This window comes from Mirounga leonina, unplaced genomic scaffold (assembly GCF_011800145.1).
Source record: "Mirounga leonina isolate KUSES-001 unplaced genomic scaffold, KU_Mleo_1.0 Mir_154, whole genome shotgun sequence".
Lineage (NCBI taxonomy): Eukaryota > Metazoa > Chordata > Mammalia > Carnivora > Phocidae > Mirounga > Mirounga leonina.
The window spans coordinates 4,400,832-4,425,749 of record NW_023270389.1 but is presented as its reverse complement, the minus strand read 5'-3'; the positions used below and the strand labels follow the sequence as shown (position 1 = coordinate 4,425,749).

Below are 24,918 nucleotides of genomic sequence, written 5' to 3'. Positions count from 1 at the left end.
AAACCAAGCTAAACGGGTAGCTTCTACCAAACAGGAAGAACCCCACTATCTGATGAAGGCAGGGACTCTACCCGAGGGGCACAGCTCAGGAGAAACCTGAAGAGGGGCGCGCTCCTTCAACCCCTAAACTATGCTCCCCTCCACCCTCAGACACAGAACTGCCCACCTCCTTCTCTCCTGAGGCCTCCTCTTCTGATCCCTCCAGGATTAAGAGACGCCAGGTCAGGGAGGAGGAGACTAAGGGGAGAGAAGTCAGATCTGAACCCTGGGTCCCAAGGCTGATCACACCTCTTGAGCCCTGGGCAAAGAGTGACCTCACTGTGAGTTCCTGCCCAGGCCTGAAGAAGGCGAGAGCAGGAGCACGTGGGGGTACACCCTAGTCACTTGGGGGGCGGGGAGGGTCTTCCTGCGCTTCCCTTTACCTAACCACCCTTTTTACATCAAGAGGTCTCTTCCCACATAAACACGACCATAGTCTTGAGCTAACCTTCCAGGCAAAACGCTTCCCACCAAGGCGTAAGTTTAAGAGCTCTGGGCTGGAGGCCGCGGTCCTCACGGGTGGAGACCACTACTGTGGCCCGCGTAGGCCCGGACTCCCCAGATCCTTTCGCCCAGGCTCCCGCGCACCGCCCCCCTCCCCAAAGCTCTGCCCTCCGCTCCCGCGCTGTGGCGCCTTTAAAGCCTCTGGGCGCTCGCCCCGCCCCGGGTCCGCCCCGTCCGAGGCGGGAGCCCGCTGAAAACCCCCCGGCCCGGGCCGGGCGCGCCACTCGGCCCGCAGCCCCTGCCAGGAGTGTGCCGCGCCGGCCCGCCAACGGTGAGCAGGGGGAGGGCGGGGGGCGCGCCCCCAGGAAGCGGGAGGCCAGCGCTGGCGACTTGCTCCCCGGATGCGGCGAGGGTCCGACGACAGCTCTGCTCGCCCCGTGCTGTCGGGTCCTGTCCCCAAGCCCCGACCCGGCGTTGCTGGGCGATGAGGTCAGCCGAGGTTGCGGGTGCACGGACGGGGCGTCCGTCCCGAGCAGCGGGGGGACTCGGCCTTCGGGGGAGAGGAGCGGCGGGCGTCGGGGCTTGGCTGGCGTGCCCGGAAGGCGGGCGCGCCCTCGGAGCTTCCCCGCGACCCTCACTTCCCGGTCCCAGGAGCACGTGCGGGAGCTGCCCGCGCTCCGCGGCCCCAAGGCCGCCCTGTCCGTTCCTCTTCCCGCCGCCGACCCGCTGGCGAGTCGGGGTCACGGGCCGGGGAGGACAGCCCCCGACCTCGGGCTCCGGGGGCTGCCGCCCGCGCCGGCGGGCGGGGTGGGGAGGGGGCTGCTTGCGGGCGATCCTGCCCCCGCGCCCGCGAGGGCCCCCACCCCGCGCCCCCTGCTGCTGGGAAAGCCGGCGGGGGCTGCGGGCGGGCGGGCTGCCCAGACCACTGCGTCACCCCAGCGGCGGGCGGTGGGTGACTCATCCGCCTGTAACGGCCCAGGGTGTGGCGAGGCGAGGCGCGGCGGCGGGGCCGGACCCGCAGGACCGGAAGTGGACGGCCGCCCTCCCGGCCCTGCAGGCCCCGTGGAGCCTCCTGGAGCCCGTGCCCGGGGAGTTCCGGGGCAGCCTGGCATCTGGGAGCAGCCAGCGTGGCGGGAGTGGGGGGTGGGGTGGCGGGCGGCGGAGGTCCCGGGGACGGGGAGCCCGGTGACTTGGCTGGGCCCTCCCGAGTTCTGACTCCAGAGCACCGGACGGAGGGACAGCTCCCCCCCTCCAGCGCCCCTCCCGATTTCCCCTTCCTCGTCCCGCGCGCGGGGAGACCTACAACTGCAGGGGAGGCCCGGGGAGCGTGGGGCTGCGGGGCCCGGCCCTGCGGGGGGCAACCGGTAGCCTTTGTCGGACTGCAGCGCGCCTCCAGCGCCCCAGCCCTCCTCTGCGCCCTGGACTGGCCTCGAATCCTTCCTGCGCCCCAGCCCTTCTCCCTCCAGGATTTTCGGGGAGCGGGCTCTCTGACTCCGAGCACACCGTCCGTTCAAAGAGCATGTCTTCTCTACCCCCCAACTTGTAACCTCCCACGCCTCCAAACGCCCTCTAAGCTTAGCCTCCGCCGCTGCCCCCGGAGGGACCCCTCGCACCTGCCTGCACCCGGGAACTGCCGGGGGGGGGGCTTTTTCCCCGGAGGCCGCCTCCGGCCCGGGCGCACGCAGCCTCCTCACCGTGCGTGTGTGTTGAGTGCGCGTTTCTGCCCGGTGCCCCCACCCTGCCGGGTTCCTGTGTTTGGTACACAGAAGCCATGGCAACGGCCCCACCTCACCCCTCCTCCCGCAAGCCTGCGGCTTCCTGTTTGTGCCGCTTCAGCTTTCTCTTCTGCTCGCTGACGTGATGGTGAGGGGCTCGGTCTCAGGTGTCCAGCACCCTTGCCCTGCCTGCCCCCTCTGCGCTTCCCTTTGGGGGCAGGGGCCCCCGCTGGCCCCTTCAGAATAGCCCTAAGCCCGATTCCGACTTGGGAAGTTCCCCTGCGACCTCTGTGCCCAATGAATGGAGAGTCTCTTTGTCTTCCCCTGTGAGACGCCCCGGGCCCCCAGCCTCCCCAGCGGGGACCCTTGCCCTTGACATCTGCGTGGGGTGGGGCGAGGTGAGCGTCCTGCCCAGGGTCTGGGGGGCCCCTCCCCCTCCCCCTTCCCGGACCATTGTAATCTTGTGGGTGGGGTGAGGGCTGTTCCCACAGCTGCAGGCAGCTCTGGCTTGGGTAACTCACCCCCGCCCCCCCAAGTGGTTCGGCTGTTGTCTTCTCTTCGGATCCCCAGCCCTGGGCATCTCCTACACAGCTCCCCACCCCAGCAGGCACCTGGCCCTCTTCCCTTCCTTTGAGGGAGGGCTGCGGAAGGTCCCCTGGGTGTCACTAGGGCGGGCCACCCCAGCTCCAGCACACCAGCCTCGGCTGCCCAAGGGGGCGGGGAGGAGAAACCCCTGCAGGCAGGCTGGCCGGGCCGCCCCTTCCCGGAGCTCAGCCCCACAGCTCTGGCACCTCCGGGCCCCAGGGCAGTGGCCCCCAAGTGGAGCCGAGATGCTGCAGCTGGAGGCTGTGACACGGCCATTGGTGTCCAGGCTCCAGAGTGGGGCGGGGCCCCCAGCATCCTCCCGGAGCCCAGAGGTGGGGCTGGGAGGCCAAGTCTGTCCTGCCCCTGGGGCGGGGGTGGCGCTTCAGGCCTGCTCTCCCCTACTGACCCTGGTGTCGGGGTTAATGATTCTTCTGCCCTTTCTCTCCCTGGGCCATCGTGATCCCTTGGCCCTAGGCCACTTGGCTCCAAGGAGACACAGCCCCGAGGCCCAGGGGACCCTAGTGAAGCTGCTTCCAGGAGAGAGGTCTGGACATTGGGTTGGGAAAAGGGGGCTTACTGGTGGCTTCCGCCCCGTCCTCCCCCTTTCCCCCCAGGTCTCCCAGCCATGCCTCTGTGTGTCACGGGCCCCGGGCTGAGATAGAGCGAGTGGTGGCTGAGCTGCTGGGGCTGGGCTGGCAGGAGAGAATCTTGTCCCCCTTGCTCTGCAGGCCTCGGCTGCTCTCTGCTTGCCCTCCCCCGGCCGAGAGTGTGTGTGCCTGGTGGTGTGGGTCAAGGCCCAGACTGACATTTATCTGGGCCAGCCTTCAGGCTGGGGGGGAGTGAGGGTGGGCTGGTCTTAATGAGGTATAAAAATAACTGATTTAGGGGGAGGATCGCTGCCGGAAATGTGCTGCTGGATAAGCTGGCGGAGAAAGGAGCAGCGCTGTTGGAGTGTGGGGGAGGGGACCGGCCTGAGACCAAAGGCTGAGAGCAGGAGGGGTTTGAGGCGGCTCTGCCCCATGCCTGGCTCCTCTGCTGAGCCCCGAGGCCCATGGAGGGGGTGGCAGGATTGTGGAACCTGGGGTGTGTGGGAGAGAGTGAGACAGAGTGACTTCATCCCTACCGTCTGACCTGTCCTGGAGCCAGGTGTGGGGAGCAGGAGTCTCCCCTCCCTGTCCTTGCACATAGGTGCCTGTTCTGGGGGATCCCCCTGTCTGAGCGGCAGACAGCTAGCTGGATCTCACAGTGGAAAGGGAAGCTCATCTGCAGAGGGGATAGGGACAGGGAGTGAGGTCCTGTTCCTTCTGTGCTCCTGGCTCCTCCCTGGCATGGGTAGCATTTTTGGGACTTGCTCAACAGGGTCCCGGGAGTGGGACGTAGGCAATGAGGTAGGAAGTGGGGACAGACTGCCCCTGGGCCGGCGGTCTGGAAACTGCCCACTTCTTCCCAACACAGGTTCTCAAACGAAGTTAAATCCTCCCATGTGTTTCCCCAACTCTCCCTCCCCTCCAGAGTTTCCCTAAAAATATCACCCACACTCCTGGGTTAGTTCCCTATTCCTGCTGTAACAAATTAGTACAAATTTAGTGACTTAAAGCCACACACATTTCACATGGTGCAGTTTAGAGACCTCAACAGAGGTTAAAATCCTCAGCAGGGCTGTCTTCCTTCTTGTGGGGTGTAGGGGAGAACCCCTTTGCTTGCCTTTTCCAGCCTCTGGAGGCACCTGCATGGCTCTCCCCTGACTCTGCTTTCTTCTTGCTTCTCCTGCTCTGACTTGCCTGCCTCCCTCCCTCGCTTATAAAGCCCCTTGCTGTGAGGACACTGGGCCCTCTTGGATGATCCAGCATACTCTCCCTGTGTCAAGACCCTTCATTCAGTCCCATCTGCAAAGGCGTTTTTTGCTACGTAACATTCACAGGTTCTGGGGTTTAGGATGTAGACACCTTTGGGCGGCACCATTATTCTGCCCACCATAGCTTCTAGAAGGGGAAGTAGGATTGGTTTTGATTGCTTGGTTCCTCATGGGAAGTTCCTTTTGTCTGCTGAAATCTTTTAAGGGCCTACTCAGACCTCCTCTTCCAGGAAGCCTTCCAGGGTGCTTCTGCCCACACTCTTCTCTGCGTTTCTATGACCAAGGGTCTGACTGCAGATTTGTACAGTGTTCACCATGGACAAGACCTACCTTTTCCTGGGTGCTCTCTTTGTCTCTCTGTTGGCATTCTAGGACCAAGAACTTCCTTCTCTTCCACAGTCCCCAGCACAGAGAGTAGGTGCTCAGTTAAACCCAGAGGCTAACTGAGGGTGGGTGTGTCTAGTTCTCTAGCTCCCGGAAGAAGTTTCCCTAGCCATGTTTTCTTCCTGTCCCCCAGTCCTCCTCCTTCCCAGGGCTGGGGTTAGAATGACCAGTTTGCCTTTGCTAAAGCTAACCACCCCAAATGAGGGGCTGGACCCCCAGACTTGGCCTCATTTACCCCATATTCTATTCCAGTGGGTTTTCTATTTCATTCTAGTAATGGGGCCATTCAAATGAAGTCCAGTGGCAGGACTCAGTAACAGTCTGCCTGTTGTGGGGGTGGGGGAAGCCAGAGATGGCCTGCATGGGCCCTTAACCCCAGAGCTCTGAGCAGTGTTATTTCAGCCCATGCTCCGGAGTCAGGGTGAGAGTCCCCTCATTTGACAGTGGTTCCCACCTCTGGGTCCCGCCCTGGGGATATGGAGTGTGTCCCTGCAAGCTGCAGGGTACTGACTGCAGGCCTGGCCACGTCCTCTCCCCAGAGTCCCACAGCCAGCACTGCCCTTGGGAATGGCCAACAGGGGACCTGCCTACGGCCTGAGCCGGGAGGTGCAGCAGAAGATTGAGAAACAGTATGATGCAGACCTGGAGCAGATCCTGATCCAGTGGATCACCACCCAGTGCCGCAAGGATGTGGGCCGGCCCCAGCCTGGGCGCGAGAACTTCCAGAACTGGCTTAAGGATGGCACGGTGAGAGCTGAGCACTTCTGACTGGAAGTGCAGGGAGCAGTGGGAGGCCTGGGGGGCCTGGGGGGGGGGGCCGGGGGGGCCTGGACTTGTTCTACTTCTTCCTTCTGAGCCTGGGTATCTATCACGCAGAGAACTCACAGAGTGAAAGGGGAGGCCCTGGGGGACACAAGGAAGAATAGCTCCAAGGAAAGAAGCTCGGGAGGGTGTGTTCTAGGCAGTGATACTGGACCAGCAAACACTCTGGGCTCGGGCAGGAAGGAGCCTGGGGCTCACTCCAGGTGGAGTAGGAGTTGCCTTCAGGTAGGACAGGAGCCGCGGGGGCTCACTGTCTCCGGGGCCAGCATGGCCTCACCTCTGCACACCTGCTGTCCTCACCCAGGTGCTGTGCGAGCTCATCAACGGGCTGTACCCCGAGGGACAGCCCCCAGTGAAGAAGATCCAGGCCTCCACTATGGCCTTCAAGCAGATGGAGCAGATCTCTCAGTTCCTGCAGGCGGCTGAGCGCTATGGCATTAACACCACTGACATCTTCCAGACTGTGGACCTCTGGGAAGGTGGGTCAGGGCCAGGGCACTCTCACCCAGAACACCAGAGACCGGGCCGGGCCATCTTGCCCAGGAGGAGGGGGCAGGTTTATGGCACCCTGAGGACAAAGAGCGGTTGTGTGTGTGTATTTCCTGGAGGAATGGGCCATGTTGGGGGGTGGGGTGGAGGAGGGTATGGGGACAAAGGGAATTGCTGACCTAAGCGGTAGAGGTGGGACCCTGGCTCCCAGGACCCCAGCGCCGCCGAGGCCAACACACCCCCTCCCCCTTTCCAGGAAAGAACATGGCCTGTGTGCAGAGGACGCTGATGAACCTGGGTGGACTGGCGGTAGCCCGGGACGATGGACATTTCTCTGGGGATCCCAACTGGTTTCCTAAGTGAGTATGGCAGGGCGGCCCAGGCCTGTCCCTGTCCCAAGCAAATGGTCCCGCACAAAGCACTTTCCCATCCCTCATCTCCCGGAGTCCTCGCAACTCTCCTGGGATGGCAAGGGACTGTCCCTTTTGAGACACGAAGAGGTGGCTTGAGAGCGCTCAAGCCCTCTCAAGGGCAGAGTGGACACTGGCACCCGAGTCCCCAGCGAAGCCTTGCCCCGTCCAGGGAAGACACGTACTGGGGCAGCCTCCAGCCTCTTCCTCACCAGCGCTCCCTTTCCACCCAGGAAGTCTAAGGAGAACCCTCGGAACTTCTCGGACAACCAGCTGCAAGAGGGCAAGAACGTCATTGGGCTGCAGATGGGCACCAACCGTGGGGCATCCCAGGCCGGCATGACCGGCTACGGGATGCCCCGCCAGATCCTCTGATCCCACCCCAGCCCTGTTCCTGCCTTCCCACGAATGGTTAATATATATATATATTTTTTAGCAGTGACATTCCCTGAGATCCCCTGGGGCTCTCAGACGCCCCTTGGCCAGGGTGGGGGCCTGGCCTGGCCGGCCTCTGGGGGTGTCCGATGGCAGGCTCTCCCCCGTGCTTACTAATACATTCCCTTCTTTAAACCCACCAAAACTGGACCAATGGGCCTCTTCCCTCCTGGGACCAAGATTTGGGGGCCTGGCCACCCCCCACCCTCATACCTCTTCTCTTTCCCTTCGGCTTCTTTTCCCCCTGAGCTCTGTCCTCAGTCCATTCCCTGGCTGGGGGTTAGGGACCCTGCCTCCTGGCCTCGCTTCCACAAGTAGGCCTCGGCCCTAGCTGTGGCCACAGGACTTAATTTATAGGGAGAGGCCTGTGGCGACTGCCACCCCAGCCGCAGCCGGGCTGTGTTCACCACACATCAAGGCAGCCTGCCCCTGGCAGGGGCTCTCTCAGCTTCCCATTTTCCATTTCCCTTGCTGTGGCTAAGGGGTGGGGGTGAGGGGACAGGGAGGGACGGCTGCCCACCATGGGCTGGGGCTCAAAAAACCTGAGTTTGCTGATTTCAATAAATCTCTCTGTCTTTTTTGGATGGTCTCTGGCTGTGTCTGGGGCCGTGAGCCCTCCACTGGGAAGGGAGGAATGTGGGGGGCAGTACCGTGACTGGTGTGGGAGAGAGGGCTTTGAGATGAAAGGCTGCAGTCCTCACACCCATCTTCCGAGTTCCTTCCCTGTCCTCTTCCTCCCCGGCTTTATTTATTTATTTATTTATTTTTAAATTTTATTTATTTATTCATGAGAGACAGAGAGAAACAGAGGGAGAAGCAGGCTCCCAAGGAGTGGGAAGCCCGATGCGGGACTCGATCCCAGGACCCTGGGACCATGACCTGAGCCAAAGGCAGATGCTTAACCATCTGAGCCACCCAGGCGCCCCCTCCCCGGCTTTAAGGGAGGGGAGGTTGGGTTGAGGATAGTTGCCGTTGGGCCAGGGGCCGTAATGCAGGAGAGATGTGGGCAGTGTCCACATACCAGCCTAGGAATTGGGCATCCCACCTGGTGCTCCTGGTTGGGCCCCTCGCCCAGCCAGAATAGCTTCTTCGCCTTGGCAGGAGGGTGGGCCTGGCTGCTGACCCTGGCCTGAGTCCTGGCCAGTCTCGGCGGGAGGCCCCTCAGGCAGGCAGGCCTGGGGCAAGGTGGCCCCTGTTGGAGTTGGCCACACCAGCTTGGGGGCCAGGGGCCAGGGGGGCAGTGGTGGGGAGGAATTGCCAGGCTGCGAGGGAGCAGGGGGGAGTTGGTGGTGGTGGCTGGAGGGAGGAGGCCCTGTTGAGGGATCCCACGCACTTGGGAGTGCAGAGGAGAGAACTTGCCTTCTGGGCAGGTGGCCTTGTAACCAAGAGAATCAATTTTGGGGTCAGGTTGCCCGGAGCTCACCCTGACCGAGGCATGAATGTTGCCTCCCTCGTTTCCAACTCCTAGGTGTCACCTTGACTCCATGGCCTCCCCATCAGGCCCTGGGAGGACTGGACAGACCCTGGGCCAGCCCCCCACACCAAGTTCCCCCCTACCCTCTTTCTACTTCAGCGCCTGTTTCCTTAGGAGGGCAGAGCCCCAGCATTGTGCCTGAGGGGGACAGATTAGGACCGGGTTGCTAACCAGAGAGCTTTAATTCTCTCTTCTCCCACTGCCTCACTGTGGCTCCCTCTGCCAGGGAGCACCTACTGTGTGCTAGGCCCCGTGCTGGGCTGTCTGTGGAAGGTCAGCTGGAAGGCTCAGCGGGGATCCTGGGGGATCCTGACCTGACCCCGCGGGAGGGATGGAATTTGCTGCCCTCCCTCTGGCTGAGGCACAGATAAGATAGGCTGGTGCCTCTATGCAAATTCCCACGGATTAGCTGTCATTCTGCCCCGTTATCTCTGGCTCGCGGGACGCCAGAGAGGGAGAGTGATGTCATTGCAGAGAAAACCTTGAATTCACTAATTGTTATACTAGAACACTGAACCATTTGCCCCCTTCCCAGATTTAACCATTTATAGCTACAGATTGCGGGCCATGCGCCTCACAACTTTCTGAGACACTCAACTTGTTCCAGAGCCTAGACTGAGACCCCCTGGCCTCCCCCAGTGGATTCCCGCAGTAGTCCACGAGGTGCATATCACTGTGTTCTTTCCCCCATTTTGGCCCCACATGAGCACACCGGGTCTCAGGGCATCCCACGGCCACGTCAGGAGTAGAGGGAGGGACGTGGATTTGAGGCCGGGTCAACCTGGCTGTGATCCTGGGCAGTTGGAGGCTCAGCAAGAAGTGGGGCCGTGGAGGAACGGGGGGGACAAAAGGGAAGTGGGAGTGGTGGGTGCCCCTCATCTGAAAGCTAGAGGTACTGGCTCCTTCTTCCTGGTGCTGTGAGGATCGTGCCAGCCCTGTGCGGAAAGCACGGGCCCTCGCCTGCAAGGGCTCCAGGGACGGACGTGTGGGGTGCAGCACGGTTTGCGTGGACGCCTCGCAGGGAGAGAGGTGGTGCTCGGAGACGCTTCAGGCAGCAGCCGGACCCCCTGCCCCGGGAGGAACTGGCTCTTCAAGGCAAACAGCGCCGGGATAGGAGAAGTGCTTGGTTAGGGGGCCGCCTTGCTTCTGGCTGGACCGCCACCCTCCACAGGCTCTGTGAGCCATCTCCACGGCTCCCCGCAATCCACCTGGCCGCAGCTCTAGCAGATTCCTTCTGGAAATGGCCTGCACCGACACCTCAAAATCTGCTTAGTGTTTTGTCCCATCGGAGGCTATAGTTTTGCACCGAATCTGGCCTCTTTCACCTCTCCTGGCCTCACCCTCTTCGGAGTCCTAGCGGGGGGGTTGGGGGGGCCAGGCGCTCCTCTGTGTGGCACCTCGCTCTCCATGGCTCCCTGCACTGGTGTCTCCTGACGCCCTACCTGCAGGACTGTCCCTGCTGCCAGGACCCCTGTCCCCTCTAGATCTCACCACGGTTTGTCCTTCAAGTCTTTGTTCAAAGGTTACCTTCCGAGTAAGGCCTTCCCTGGCCAGCCTACTTAACATTGCACATTCCACCCTCGGCCTGCTCCCCATCCTCCTCCCCTGCTTTCTCGTATCACCACCTGACCTGCAGTGTATTTTACTTATTTATCTTCTGTCTCCACCCACAGAGTGTACACTCTTTAAGGGCAGGTTTGTGTTGGTTTTGCTGATGTGGAGAGGTGCCCGGCATGTAGTAGGTGCTGGATAAATATTTGTCGAACAAATGAATGAATATCACCCCACTCCCATGTTCCTGAATCCCCTGGCCCAGTGACACGGTGCCCAGCCAGGGCAGGAGCTCAGCAAGCCAGCCTGTCACTGGGTCTGAGATGGAACCAGCTCATCCGTCAGCTTCCTTCCAATACTCCCCCATTGTTCATTTCCAGCAGGTGAAAACCTGAGACGCCAGGGCTCCGGACGGCCAGAAGTGAGGTCGGGGAGGGGCAGAGAGCCGTGTGTGCGCCGGGCAAATGGAAGGCACACTGAGGATTTGGGGGAAGACAGGGGAGTAGGGCAGGAAGGGGTAGGAGACAACTTTGGTTCATTTACTCCTTGCCTTCAGCCTTGAAGTGCAAAATCACTGCGGAGGTGGAGAGAAAGTAGGTTCAGCTCCTTGTGGCCCAATGGAAAGAATTGGAGTAGGAAGGCAGGGAGAGGTAGGGGGAGGCAGAGGGGAGGGGAGGAAGAGGAAGAGGGCTCCTGGTGCTCAGCCTAGCTAGGCTCACCATTGGGGAAAAAGCATAGGTCTGTGTGGTCCCTTCCCGTGGGTGTGTGTCCAGGTGTGTGAGAATTCTCAGGGCTAGGGCTCAGCAGGTGGGAGCAGAGGAATCTGTGACCGAGTGTGGAGGCCGCCTATGAGCATGTTTGCCAAGGAGCAGGGATTATGGGCACAGCGAGGTGTGCGTCCTGTGTGCGTAGGCAGGATGTAAGCATCTGTGAGTTTGCACATGGCTCCGTGGAGAACAATATGTCCCATTCCTGCCTTTACAGCCGGGGGCAGCCTTGGAGAGCTTGGCAAAAGGCCCAAGGAGCAGCAGAACAGGGAAAAGCCAGGGCAATAGGGCCCTAGGGAGGGAACTATAAAGGGTTTGGGATTAAATTTGTTGAAGAGAAGCCTAAAGAGTAAGTTAGTAACTGTCTCCATGCAAAGAAATGAGTTTTAGTCCCAGTGGCCAAGAGGTGGATTAAAAGAAAATGCACTGAAGTTGCATCTAGAGAAATTTAGGTTACACAAGGAAAAACGATCCTCTTGACTCTGAAGGTTATTAGCCTCTGGCATCTCTTAAGGATCAAGAGGAATGTTTTCAATAATAGGACAGATCCCATCTTCTTAAGGTAGAAAATGGGCAATTCTGCTTGGGAATGCATATACATACACCCATTTTTTTTTAAATTCAGGTGTTGGTTCGTTCAACACTTATGGGGGTTCTCTATGTCAGGCCTTATGGGGGAGATGAAGATTATTATTATTATTATTATTTTTAAAGATTTTATTTATTTATTTGAGAGAGAGAGAATGAGAGAGAGCACGAGAGGGAAGAGGGCAGAGGGAGAAGCAGACCCCCTGCTGAGCAGGGAGCCCGATGCGGGACTCGATACCGGGACTCCAGGATCATGACCTGAGCCGAAGGCAGTCGCCCAACCAACTGAGCCACCCAGGCGCCCGGAGATGAAGATTATTAATACATGATCTCTCTGCTCAAAGAACACATAGTCCTGCAGGGGCGATAAAACAGATATGAGCCGAGTCTCAATCATTCAGGAAGCCAGCGCTCTGTGCCTTCAGAAAAATGCACACAGGGCTCTTTGGGAGGATCACTCGCCAACCTCCAGCAGCCCTGGGTCATTTCTGCAGTGGAGGCTGGTGGTGATGTTGTGGGGAGCTGAGGCTGCATATCTCAGGAATCCGCTCAGGCGAGTGGGGCTGCTGGTTGGGGGCTGGGGGGCTCCTCCAGGACCAGCTCTTCCAAGGAGCTTCAAAGTCAAATGAAAGATTTTGGACATTTCACTAAGGGCTGGGGGCACCACTGAGGAATTTTAAGCAGGGAGCTGAAGAGATGAGAGTTGTGTCTTACTTAGAAAACTTTCCCAGGCTGTAGGGCAGAGAAAGGCCTGGGGTTGGGAAGACTCCGGGGGCAGGCCGACCTTGGGAGGCTACTGCATTGGTCCAGGCTGGAGTGAGAACAGCCTGGGCCAAGGGGGCTCAGCAGGCATGAGAAGGAGAGGATGGATTTCCAGACTGGCTCATGCATTGTGGAGAGTGAAGAGGGTTTCGGCAACTACGTGAGTGGTGCTGTGGTCTCCGGGATGGGAAATCCAGGAACAGGGGCCTGATACTACCACAGATTCTTCCCTGCTTCTCTCCCATTTTCCAGGTCAGGAAACCAAGGCAAAGGGCAAAAGTAACTTCAGAGCCCAGCTGGTGGCTGAACTGGGATTTGAGCGGATGACCAAAGCAGTCTAAGCTCATCACGTGCCCCTTTCTGGGCTCTCCTGTGAGCTGGCTGACCCGGGAAAGGGTTCGGCGGGTAGCCAGCGTGAACTGCAGTGTTTCTGTGGGTGGAGGCCAGGGCCGCAGTGAGGAAGTGGGAGGTCAGGCCTCAGAAGTGGGGCAGGAAGTTCAGCTCCAAGGCAGCCACCCCTCCAAGGCTACTGCAGATCTGGCAGCTTCAGAAAGAGGCTAGTGGAGAAACCCTGAGGCCCAGCCCCTGGATCTTGCAACTCGGGGTTGCTGTCCTCAAGGCTCTCTGGCTTTCTGGAGCTTTCTGACTGCCCAACTTCTACCTCTAGCAACAAAAGCTTTCGCAACAACCAGGACATACAGAGAAGCACTCCCGTATCTATTAATTCTGGAGGGGCTTGTCACCTCTTGGAAAGGCTTTAATATTTGTATACCCTTTGGAGAAAAGAGAAAAACATACCTAACCACTGTTAAGTGGTGTGCTCAACCCAGCGTCCTTGAACCCCTTATGTATCTGCCTATGGCTCCTGGTGCTCAGCAAGGTAGTACCTGGCCCAGAAGCTAGCTCAGTGGGAGTTCATAGTTTTGCACTGGTTCTGCATGTTCTAGAATCCAGATCTCTGGACTCCTGGTCACTCCCTGGACATTGAAAATACCCAAAGTGAGGCATCCCTGGGGCTGGGGCTCACTGCAGGCTCCAGCAGACACTGGATGGTTGGGCTACCCTAGGCCCCCTCCTGTATCCCCCTAACCCCACCACAAGGAGTCCCAACTTGCTCAGACTTATTCTGTTCTCTGAGTGACATCTGTCCTCACATTGCCAATACTGCCATCACCCCGGGTGCTGGTTAGAAATGAAGATTCCAGTTTGTCCTCTTAGACCCCTGAGACTCAGAATCCGTGGGGGAGTTCATGGGGGTGTTCTCTTGAATTCGCGTTTTAAACTGGCTTCCCCCATAATTCTTAGGCGGTCCTGTCCTCAGAGATGCAGAGCGAAGTTTCTCCAACAGAAAGCTGAGGTCTGGGACGGCCCTGGCCCAAGGCCTTGGATGGGAGTTGTCCCTACCCCCCCCCCCCCCCCCCCGCACTGTTTGGAGACTGTGGTGGGTTGCCAGGGGAAACAGGCTGTGTAACTTCCGGGCTTTGGCTGCTTTCCCTCCTTGGCCTTATCTTAACATCCGCCATGCAGTCCAGGGGCCGTGCTGGTCACGTAGGAGGGGAAGCTGGTGCCAGGCATGCGGAGGCGTGTCCAGGGCACCCGGGACCTGGGAGAACCTGGGATGGGTGGGAGGGTGGAGATGTGGTTTTGAAGAGGGGTGGAGGCTGTAGATTCCTTAATGTCTTTCTCCTTGGCCTGGGGGCTCTCTGCCCAGGGGTGCTGGGGCCAGGTAGGGGGTGGGCTGTGTGGCCAGCGTGGTTCTGTCAGCGCTCTGGAGGTTCAGCGCCCCACTCCCCACCGTCACCACCTCCAGGCCCGAGGGTGGGACGGTGATGGTGCCTCCTTGGCCAATGCCCTCTCCCCTCCTTCTCTCTGGACCCAGGGCCTCCAGTCACCTCCCACACCCTCCTCCCCCTCTCTCCTCCCCATCCCCCCACCCCTTTCCCTGGGGCTCACCATCTTTCTCCATGGCTCTCCAACTCTCTCCCCACTCCCTGCCCCATGCCTCGTCTCCCAGTTTTTTTTTTTTAAAGATCTTATTTATTTTTTTAGAGAGCGAGCGAGAGAGAAACAGCATGTGAGGGGAGAGGGTCAGAGGGAGAAGCAGGCTCCCCGCTGAGCCGGGAGCCCGATGTGGGGACTCGATCCCAGGACCCTGGGATCATGACCTGAGCCGAAGGCAGACGCTTAACCATCTGAGCCACCCAGGCGCCCCCTCGTCTCCCAGTTTTTAAGGATGGGAAAGAGAGATCTGGAGAAAGAGGGAAGGCAGCAAATTCTTTGAGTAAAACAATTCATGCATTTAAGTGTTTATTTATGTGTTCAGCTCTACTTTGCTTTGGGAAGAACTGAAGGCCCTTCTGAGAGTTCAAGTGCTCCAGGAAGAAGGGGGTAGTGAGATAGGCTTTCAGGCATCCTTGCAACTTAGAGGATTTACAGTCTGATTCCTGACCGTGTTTACACTACACGGAGGACAAAGAGGTCCCCCACCCCACATAGCCCCCTGCTCTGGGGGGCGGAAAAGGAAGGAAAACCACCGGGCACTGTGCAAATTGGTTTTCGAGCCTGGTCGGCACAGTGCCTCTTGGGGCTATTGCCCCGTGTCGCAGATGAGTTCACAAGGCCCAGGTGGTTGGGCAGGTGGCCCAAGGGCTCTCGGCTGTGAGCGGCTAGGTCAGGGCTGTAACCCTGCTAGTCTGGCTCCAACATCAGTCACCACTTTCCTTCTTCACTGTGCTGCCGGGGGGAGCACAGATCATGGGAGAGCCTCTTCCGGGCTGTTCTAGATGGACTTCTTGGCTATGAACCAGCCTGGAAACAATATGCTTTCCTGAGAACTGAGCATCCCACAGTTCCCTTTATGGACAGCGGGTCACCCTGACGACGGGAGCAGAATCTGGTAGGGTGATGGAGGCAGGTCCGGAGGAAGGAGCTGGGGACCCTATGTTGGAGAACTCCCAAGACACGTGTATCAAAGGCGTTCAGAGACTACACGAGCGAGCAAAGAACTACATGCGCTCGACACAAACTCTCCAACAGGAAATGTGGGAAGCCTCATCCCTGCTGGCCATTCTTTCCTATGGCCCTGCTACCCCCAAGCCCCGCCTTAGAGCCTCAGCATCGCCTATCCCCGGCCTACGAAGTGTGGGTTCTAAATGCATTTCAAGCGCAGAGAGACAGAGAGAGAGGAAGAGAGAGGGAAGCGGGGAATCAGTCTCTCCTCTCGTTGCTCTTAGACGGGAGACACGCTCCAGGGAGCGGCCAGACCTGTCATTTTAACCATCGGCTCCTCCGCGCTTATCTCCCAGGCTCCTCCCATCTAAAATGTGCTTATTAATCAGAGTCAAAATTCTCGCCCCTCCGGCCCTACCAGCGCGGGGAGCACCTCGGGACGCCTGCAGGGTGGGGCCGGCCCAGTGGGGCGAGGAGGAGCTGCGGGGGCCCAGCGCCCCCCGGGGAGGCTCCTCCGAGGGACGACGCGGTGGGAAGGGTCAGGGAGCGGGGGTGGGATTCGGGCAGGGCAGGGAGTCGGGACCGCCCTCTTCCTCCGGCTCCCCAGCGCCCCCAGCCCCGGACTGCTCTCCCGCCCGCCGGGCTGTGCAGTGGGGACGCTGCGAAGGGGCGGAGCGGAGGACCAGAGGGAACCGAGAGTCTGGGGAAGGGCCCGCAGGAAGCGGACGCGCACGATGCACAGCAAGGAGGAAGGCCGCGACGAAAGGGAGGGCAGGGCGCAGGGGAGAAGGTGGGAGAGGGCCCGGGAGGAGTGGGCAGAGCCGGCTGAGGCTGCGAGGGGAGAGCAAGGGCACGCCAGGCCGGCCCCACCGGATACGGCTGCACTTGGGAGCCAAGTTTTGCTGAGAAGGGGAAGGTTGCCTCCCTGCTTATCAGGGGTGGAACCAGGCTTTGTGAGGCCCGAAGCTCCTGCAGTCTGGGAAGCCCCATTGAAGAGGAACGAGGCAAAATTATTATTATTTTTAAAGATTTTATTTATTTATTTGACAGAGAGAGACACAGCGAGAGAGGCAACACAAGCAGGGGGAGTGGGAGAGGGAGAAGCAGCCTCTCCACCAAGCAGGGAGCCCGATGTGGGACTCCATCCCAGGACCCTGGGATCGACCTGAGCCGAAGGCAGACGCTTAACGACTGAGCCACCCAGGTGCCCCTATACTTCAATTTTTTTTTTAAAGATTTTATTTATTTGACAGAGAGAGACACAGCGAGAGAGGGAACACAAGCAGGGGGAGTGGGAGAGGGAGAAGCAGGCTCCCCGCGGAGCAGGGAGCCCGACGTGGGGCTCGATCCCAGGACCCTGGGATCGACCTGAGCCGAAGGCAGACGCTTAACGACTGAGCCACCCAGGTGCCCCGAGGCAAAATTATTAATACACAATTAATTGCAAGAGTGAACCTTTATTTGGTATAATAAATCATGACAAATTAGAAATGTTTCAAAATCTGGCAAATACTGTAAAAATCATAACATCTGGAAGAGTAACAGAAGATTTAAGTGAATTCACTGCCTGAGACAACTCTAAAATAGCTTTCCTCCTTCCGTTTTTTGGCCGTTTATTCTTTGTGTCCGAACGACAGTGATTTTATATTATTTTGTATAGGCAGAATAGAGTGATAATTCATTCCTTCTTCTGATATGGATTGATCGACACTTTTATTATTATTAATAGATTAGGATGTTTCTTTCATTTCAGTTTGCCATTGGCAAAATCATATCAATTTTCGTAATTGTCAAATTTGGAAAAATCGGTGCTAAATTTTACATGAGCTATAAATTTCATGACATTGTTCAGTAATTAAATGTTCTTTGAATTGAGGGCACTCATTAACCAACTTGTCAAAGGTTCTGATTTTAGGGTACCGATATGAGTTTTATGCAAGCTCTGTCAATGTCAATATTTTATGTCAAATCAATAGGAAATCTAATATATTCCCAATGTGTTCATAGGATTTTTTTCTCCTTGTTAATTGGATTATTAAACAATCCAAGGGCCTATTTATTCAAAATTCGTCTATTTCTCTTATTGAATTACGTTGTTGATAGAGTCTGAACATTTTTGTTACCATTTACTTTTCAATTTCCTAATAATATGTACTGATTTCATGGTTCATTTTTATCACTTTTGTTTCATAAACCTATTAAGTTCTTTTATTGAGATATAATGACACATAACAGTATATTAGTTTCAGATGTACAACATAATGATGCAGTGTTTGTATACACTGAGAAATGATCACCTCGAGAACTCGAGTTAGCATCTGTCACCACACACAGTTTACACATTGTTTTCTTACGATGAGAGATGTTAAGATCTACTCTCTTAGCATCTTCCAAATGTACAATACAGTATTATTATTTATTTTTTAAAAATATTTTATTTATTTATTTGACAGAGAGAGACACAGCGAGAGAGGGAACACAAGCAGGGGGAGTGGGAGAGGGAGAAGCAGGCTTCCTGCGGAGCAGGGAGCCCAATGCAGGGCTCGACCCCAGGACCCTGGGACCATGACCTGAGCCGAAGGCAGACGCTTAACGACTGAGCCACCCAGGCGCCCCACAATACAGTATTATTAACCACAGTCATCCTGTTGCACATTAATCCCCATGACTTACTTATTTTATAACTGGGAGTTTGTACCTTTTGACCATCTTTGCCCAACTGCCCCACCCCTGACTCCCCACCTCTGGCAACCACAAATCTCCTCTCTGGATCTATGAGTTTGGTTTTGTTTCCTTGCCACTGTTTTAGATTCCACACCTAAGTGAGTGTTGCTTTGCAACCCTCTCAGGAGCTTCCTGGATATAATCTCAAACCGGCCCCATATGTGGAGGGCAGAGAGAGGTCAGAGAGAGAGATGACCACTCCAGGTTCGAAGGTGGCAGATTTAAGAGGCTTGTCTTGGGTGGGAGCCAGATAAGTAGATCCTGCACCTGCCCCCCCAAATCTGAAAAGTTTCTATAGAGGCCTTAGCTGGGTTCAGTCACATATACTGGCCAAATGTTCTCAGTGCCACATCATCATCCAAGGCTGTGTCCTTGGAACAGCCTCTGGGAGTGGCAAAGCCAAGTGGAACCCGCATTCCAAGGACAGAGTGGGGCTGGGGAGCCTCTGATGGCCTGGGTCCAGGTCACGGGTCAACCAGTGGTCAGGTCTTTGATGACCTCCCCCAACAGCTAGATCATACCATTTGTCTTTCCCTGTCTGACTTACTTCACCTAGCAAAATACCCTCAGGATGCATCCACCTTATCACAAATGGCAAGATTTCATTCTTTTTTTAATGGCTGACTAGTATTCCATATGTATATATATATCGCATTTTCTGTATTCATTCATTCATCAGTGGACACTTAGGTTGTTTTCATGTCTTGGCTATTGTAAATAATGCCTCAAGTATCATAGAAGAGTGTATATTTTTTTTGATTTAAGTGTTTTTGTTTTCTCTGGATAAATACCCACAAGTTGTTCGCTGGATCATATGGCAGTTCTCTTTTTAGTTTTTTGAGGAACCTCCATACTGTTTTGCGCAGTAGCTGCACCAATTTACATTCCACCAACAGTGCAGGAGGATTTCCTTTTTTCTACACCCTTTTTTCTACACACTTGTTACTTCTTGTCTTTCTGATACTAGCCATTCTAACAGGTGTGAGGTGATATCTCATTGTGGTTTTGATTTGCATTTCCCTGATGATCAGTGATGTTGAGCCAGTTGTATATCTTCTTTTTTTCTTTTTTTTAGATCTTTTTATTTATTTATTTGAGAGACGGAGACAGAGCATGAGCAAGGGTGAGGGGCAGAGGGAGAAGGAGAAGCAGATTCCCCGCTGAGCAGGGAGCCCAATGCGGGGCTCAATCCCAGGACCCTGAGATCATGACCTGAGCCAAAGGCAGACGTCTAACTGACTGAGCCACCCAGGCGCCCCCATTTGTATGTCTTCTTTGGAAGAATATCTACTCAGATCCTCTGCCTATTTTTAAAGTGGATTTCTTTTTCTTTCTTTCTTCTTTCTTTCTTTCTTTCTTTCTTTCTTTCTTTCTTTCTTTCTTTCTTTCTTTCTTCTTTCTTTCCTTCCTTCCTTCCTTCCTTCCTTCCTTCCTTCCTTCCTTCCTTCCTTCTTTCTTTCCTTCTTTCTTTCTTTCTTTCTTTCTTTCTTTCTTTCTTTCTTTCTTTCTTTCTTCTTGCTTGCTTGCTGTGGAGTTGTAAGAGTTCTTTATATATTCTAGCTATTAACCCCTTATCAGATACAGGTAAATATTTTCTCTCGTTCAGTAGGTTGCCTTTTCATTTTGTTGATTGTTTCCTTTCTTGTACAAAATAAATTCATTAATTTTAAAGTAAATTTTCTGTTCTTTAACACATACATTTAAAGTTGATGGAAGAAGAGAATGTACTCTTTTTAAAAGATTAAAAAAAATTTTAAGTAAACTCCATGCCCATCGTGGGGCTCAAACTCACGACCCTGAGATCAAGAGTTGTATGCTCTACCTACCAACTGAGTCAGCCAGGTGCCCCAAAGAGGATGTACTCTTGATATATGTCCAAATCTGTTCACTCTCATTTGTATTATTTGAATCTTCAAAGAAATTTTCCAAGATCAGTTTAGAAAGGCATGTTCAAGTTGTATCAACTTTTTGAATAAATATTTTTGCATTTTGTTTTTTGTGTTTCTCTCCCAAGCCTTTGAAAATATGTTACAGATCCTTAAAAGGATTGTACCTAGCAAGGTGTGGTAGGCAGAATAATGCACCACCTCTCCTCCAAATATCTACCTCTTAATTCCCCAAACCTCTAAATATCTACCTTACATGGTAAAACGACTTTGCAGTTATGAATAAGGTAAGGATCCTGAGATGGGGAGATTCTCTTGGATTATCCTGGTGGGCTCAACCTAATCACACGAGTCCCTAAAATCAGAGAAACGTCCCCATAGAAGGAAATGTGACTTGTGTAGAGTGCTCAGCGGTGTAATGTTACTGGCTTTAAATATGGAAGAAGGGGGGCGTGAGCCAAGGAATATGGTGGCCTTCAGAAACTGGACAAAGGATTCAACCTAGAGCCTTTGTAAGGAATGTGATCCTGCTGAGAACTTAGTTTTAGTCTGGTAAGAACTCCAGGACCATGAGATCATAAATTTGTGCTGTTTTGAGCAACTAAATTTGTGGTAATTTGTTACAGCAGCAGTAGAAAACTAACACACAAGGCTTGGACAGTTTTTAAATGGAAAGACTGTCTCATTATACTCAGAAGAGTTCGAGTGGGCATGTGGGTTTGAAATTATCTATGAGAAGAATGCAAAAAGGAAAAACCGTATCACTGTTAGAAAAACAGAACCGTCAACAAGTTTAGGTCCTCTGGAGACAGATTTTTCTCTGGTGAGATGTATAATGTGTTTATAATTATATATGTTGCATTACTAGGTCTCTTCTTGGCCAGAGAGAACTTCCGTTTTGGCCAGGCAGTGATAAGAACAGAATCTGCACTTACAATTTTATACAATGGGAGGGTTAGAATTTATTCATGGACTGGCTGCTGGCTTTTTCTTCTTCTTCTTCTTCTTCTTCTTCTTCTTCTTCTTCTTCTTCTTCTTCTTCTTCTTCTTTTTTTTTTTTAAGATTTTACTTATTTATCTGACAGAGAGAGAGACAGCGAGAGAGGGAACACAAGCAGGGGGAGTGGGAGAGGGAGAAGCAGGCTTCCCACTGAGCAGGGAGCCCGATGCGGGACTCGATCCCAGGACCCTGGGATCATGACCTGAGCTGAAGGCAGACGCTTAACGACTGAGCCACCCAGGCGCCCCTGGCCGCTGGCTCCTTAAAAAAATGTCAAACCTTGTTTTTCTTCCACTTTGCAAAGCCTTCTGGGGTCAGGCACCACAGCACATGTTCCCACAGAGAATGTGGCCAGCCTTTTCCCGTCCGGACCTCAGCTGAGGTGGCCGGGTGGGCGGCCGGAGGGAGCGTCCCAGGTGGCCTTGGGGACAGCTGCACAGAAGGCAGTAACACAATGAGACAGGTGATGGGGAACCACACAAACACGTTTCATGGAATCCAGAATAAATGGATCCCTAACTCAACTTACTTTTGCAAATCTACAAACCACATAGCCAAGCAGACACGCAGCTAAGAGGCCTGGTGATTGACCCTTGTAAGGGGCTCAAGCACTCCACTCCGAAGGCCCGAACCTTAAGGATTGGGAGCTTTGAGGTCAATTCAAACAAAGCCTGGCAGGGGGCTCCCTTACCTGGCACTCTGTCCCCCACTCCTTCCTGCCTCGACTTTAAGACCTTGCCTTCAGAGAGGCAGCCTGGGTTGAGGAAAGAACACCAACTTTTGAGTTTGGACGGTGACCCCTCTTGGCCTCAGTCTCCTCTCTGGTGATGGGGATGATTTCACGGAGATGCGGCTGAGGATTCGGAGGAACACTTAGGGGAGCATCCCAGCCACAGCAGGCTGCTCACCTCGTTGTCCCTCCTTCCCTCGCCTCACTCCCAAGCCCAGAGGATTGTGCTCCCCCTTCAGGCCCACGGGGCGTGGTAGCTGCTCTCACCTCCCCCTCGGATGCCACCTCCCACACGGTGGCCTCCCCGCCACCCCTGTCCCGCCCCTGTGTTCTTTTGCGGATCCCAAAGGAGATAAGGCTGGGAAATCCAGAGAAGGAATGTGAGGTCTGCTGGAGTTAAGTCCTTTTAAGAACAACTGGAGGTGAGCCCGGCTCCCTTCCTCCATCCCCTGGGGCTGTGGACAGCCCTCGGTGCCCCTAGCTCTGCATATAGTCCGGCCCTGAGTGTGTCTCAGATGCCGTCAGTGGCTTTAAAGCACAGAAGCCAAGCTGCAGTGAGCTTCCGAGGGCGGGCTGTGAGGGACTGGGGAGAGGTCCGCGAGTGGGAGAGCAGGATCAGTCATCACTGCCTTCTGGCCCGAGTTCAGCTCATCAGGGCTGGAGGGGAGAGCGTCCTTGGTGCATGCAGAGGCTTGGTGAGGCGTGGGGCACACAGGCTGGGGGGGTCAGCTCAGTTTCGTCCCTGCAGGTTGCGAGGTATGCGGGCCAAACCAAATTGGGAAAATCATAAAACTCCTAAGAACTCTTCCAGAACAGTCCACGCAAACTGGGAAGCGTTCAAGGGCAGATTTCCTAAGGTCAGTTCCGTAGATTTCCATTCAGAAAGTCTATAGGGCCTGCCTTTTATTTTTATTTTATTTTATTTTTTTTAAAAAGATTTTATTTATTCGACAGAGAGAGCACAAGCAGAGGGAGAGAGAGGGAGAAGCAGGCTCCCCGCTGAGCAAGGAGCCCGATGTGGGACTCGATCCCAGGACCCTGGGATCATGACCCAGGTCGAAGGCAGCCGCTTAACCGACTGAGCCACCCAGGCGTCCCAGGCCTGCCTTTTATTTTTAATAAACTCCCAGGTGACTGAGCTGGAGGTCTGAGGAACTGCTCCTGAAACTACACACACGTCCTCAAGGCGGGAAGGACTTTCTGCGGTCTAACCAGACTTTCCTGTTGTGAAACTTGTCTCCTCTGATCCAGGGTTGGCGGGCACCTCCTGGGCAGCACTGGCAACAGGAACCATGGTAACCAGGGGGTGTCCCCGGGCCTGGCTTTTGCAGGAGTGCCCACAGATGCGTCCTGGGCCCGTGCCAGGCCCTTGAGGGTTCGGGTTCCGACCCTACGGTCCAGCCAGAGCCAGAGTGAAGGGCCGGGCTCGCCGGCGGGGCTCAGTCTTTCGGGGGCGCGGTTCCCAGTCAAGGGAGGGGCTCGGGTCCCCCAAATCGCGGGACGCCGCGTGCCTCCGCGGGAGCTGAGGGGCGGGGCCGGGGCGGGGCCGGGGCGGGGCCGGGGGCGGGGCCGCGGCGTGCGCGCGCTCTCGTTGCTATGGTAACGCATCAACATCCAGCGCCCGGGCTGCGCGGTGGGTAGCAGAGGCGGCGCAGGCGCAGAGCCAGGGCGTTCGGCTGAGATGGTGAGGTCCCGGGAGCACCAAGGAGGGGGGGTCTCATGTGTCCTGACCTGGGTTGGGGTGCTGAGCGGGAAGAGCGAGGCGTTGGGGAGGGCAGAAAATGAGTCAGGGTCTGAGGTCAGGAAGGCCCAGGGGCAAAGAAGACATGCCTAGAAGCAGCAAGGGAAGTCCCGAGGAGGGTCCACGGGAGGAATTAGGGGTGGGGTCGATAGGGATTGAAAGCGCGGAGGGGTGCTGGCCCGGGAGTTGCGGAGAAAGGGACGTTCTCTTCCCTCTCCTTCAGGCTGGAGCCTCCACGGGCTGGGGATGATGGGTGGTGATGTGGGTCAACCGCAGGTGAGGAGGCCACATGCCGGGTTATCGGACCTGCTCGGCCACTGAGAGCAGAGTGACAAAGTCACCTAACGCCCCTGAGCCTCAGGTTTCTCTTCTGTTGGTGGGGCCTTGGTTCACTCAGTAGGGCTCAACAAGTATTTGATTGAATGAATGGGTGGGTAGGTACCAGGTTTGAAAGGCCCTGGGGAGGGATCAGGTGTGCTTTGGCAGGCCTGGGGTTCCCTGGGGTGGGAAGGATCCCGCAGTGGTGAGGGTTGACAAGGACACCAGGCCTGGGAGGAGCTATGAAGGGGTGTCTGGGTTCCAGTAAGGAGGGTGTTGGTCCCTGAGGGATAAGGCAGTGGGACAGAGGATAGTCATTGGAGCCTCAGGGTGTTGGAAATAACCTTAGAATTTCTGGGGCACACCAGGGGGCAGAGATGGTGCCCTGGGTATTCAGTGGACACATTTCGTGCCCATAGGTCACACTGCTTTTCTAGGGCTCAGTGGTTCCAATTCAGGGTCCCCAGGTAGGGATTTCAGAAGAGCTTTGTTAATTATATGCAAACAAGTCTCCAACAAAGAACGGTCCCCAATTTCTGGGGACTCCCTGTGGTGTTGCGGTGGGGGTCCCCTTTCACGGATCCGTTTTATCAGGCATAGTCATTCCGGGCTCTCCTCAGTGCTTCATAAGCGCAAGGTGCGTGTCTGTCTGTCTGTGATGGCCTAGCATTGCGTCAGGCCTCCCGGCAGGCAACCAAGAGCACATAGCAGCTCTTACTTCCTTTCTCTCCGGTTAAAACTATTCATATTTTCCAGTGCAAATTAATCAGTGCATTGCACTTAGGCTAGACTTGTGGGCTTTAGTGTACTCAGATCGGGATTCCCTGCCTACGGGCCACTCAGGGCAGGGGTTGGCCTGCTGACGGAGGCCTTCTGAGATCCCCCGGACAGGACTGGGCCTGCAGGCACCTTTCAGAAGCAGTGGGTCGAGTTAGTGATCTCCACTCTTCTGGCAGGCTGTGTGTGTGTGTGTGTGCGTGTGTGTGCGCCGCTCGCTAGCTTTTGAGAGTGTTTGGAGGAGTGGGGAGAGGTGCTGGCGGAGGCGGGGAGGCTGGGGCTCACAATGAGGCAGATTTCAAGGACTCTTCCAAAAACAATGAATAACACCATCCTCCAGAAAGAGGCTTGGGACCTCAGTCCTGACTAGGATGCCACCTTCAGATGGCATTCCGCTGATGGCCAACCTTGTCTCCCATTTGAGGAAAGAGGTGGCTCGGGTGCATCACTCTGTAAAAGGCAGATGCCTGGTG

General features: G+C 55.7%; 1 protein-coding gene across 2 annotated transcripts; it reads left to right on the top strand.

The window, feature by feature from the left end:
- The first annotated feature begins 729 nt into the window (after positions 1-729).
- TAGLN2 (transgelin 2) lies at positions 730-7,760 on the top strand. 2 transcript variants are annotated; one of them, XM_035009919.1, is made up of 5 exons: positions 730-814; positions 5,562-5,769; positions 6,149-6,323; positions 6,590-6,692; positions 6,977-7,760. In XM_035009919.1, the coding sequence occupies exons 2-5, from the start codon at positions 5,590-5,592 to the stop codon at positions 7,116-7,118; spliced, it is 600 nt and encodes a 199-aa protein (XP_034865810.1). In that variant the 5' UTR covers positions 730-814; positions 5,562-5,589; the 3' UTR covers positions 7,119-7,760. The 2 variants fall into 2 exon arrangements, with proteins under 2 accessions (XP_034865810.1, XP_034865809.1); XM_035009918.1 differs by lacking the exon at positions 730-814 and adding an exon at positions 953-972.
- Positions 7,761-24,918: the final 17,158 nt, after the last annotated feature.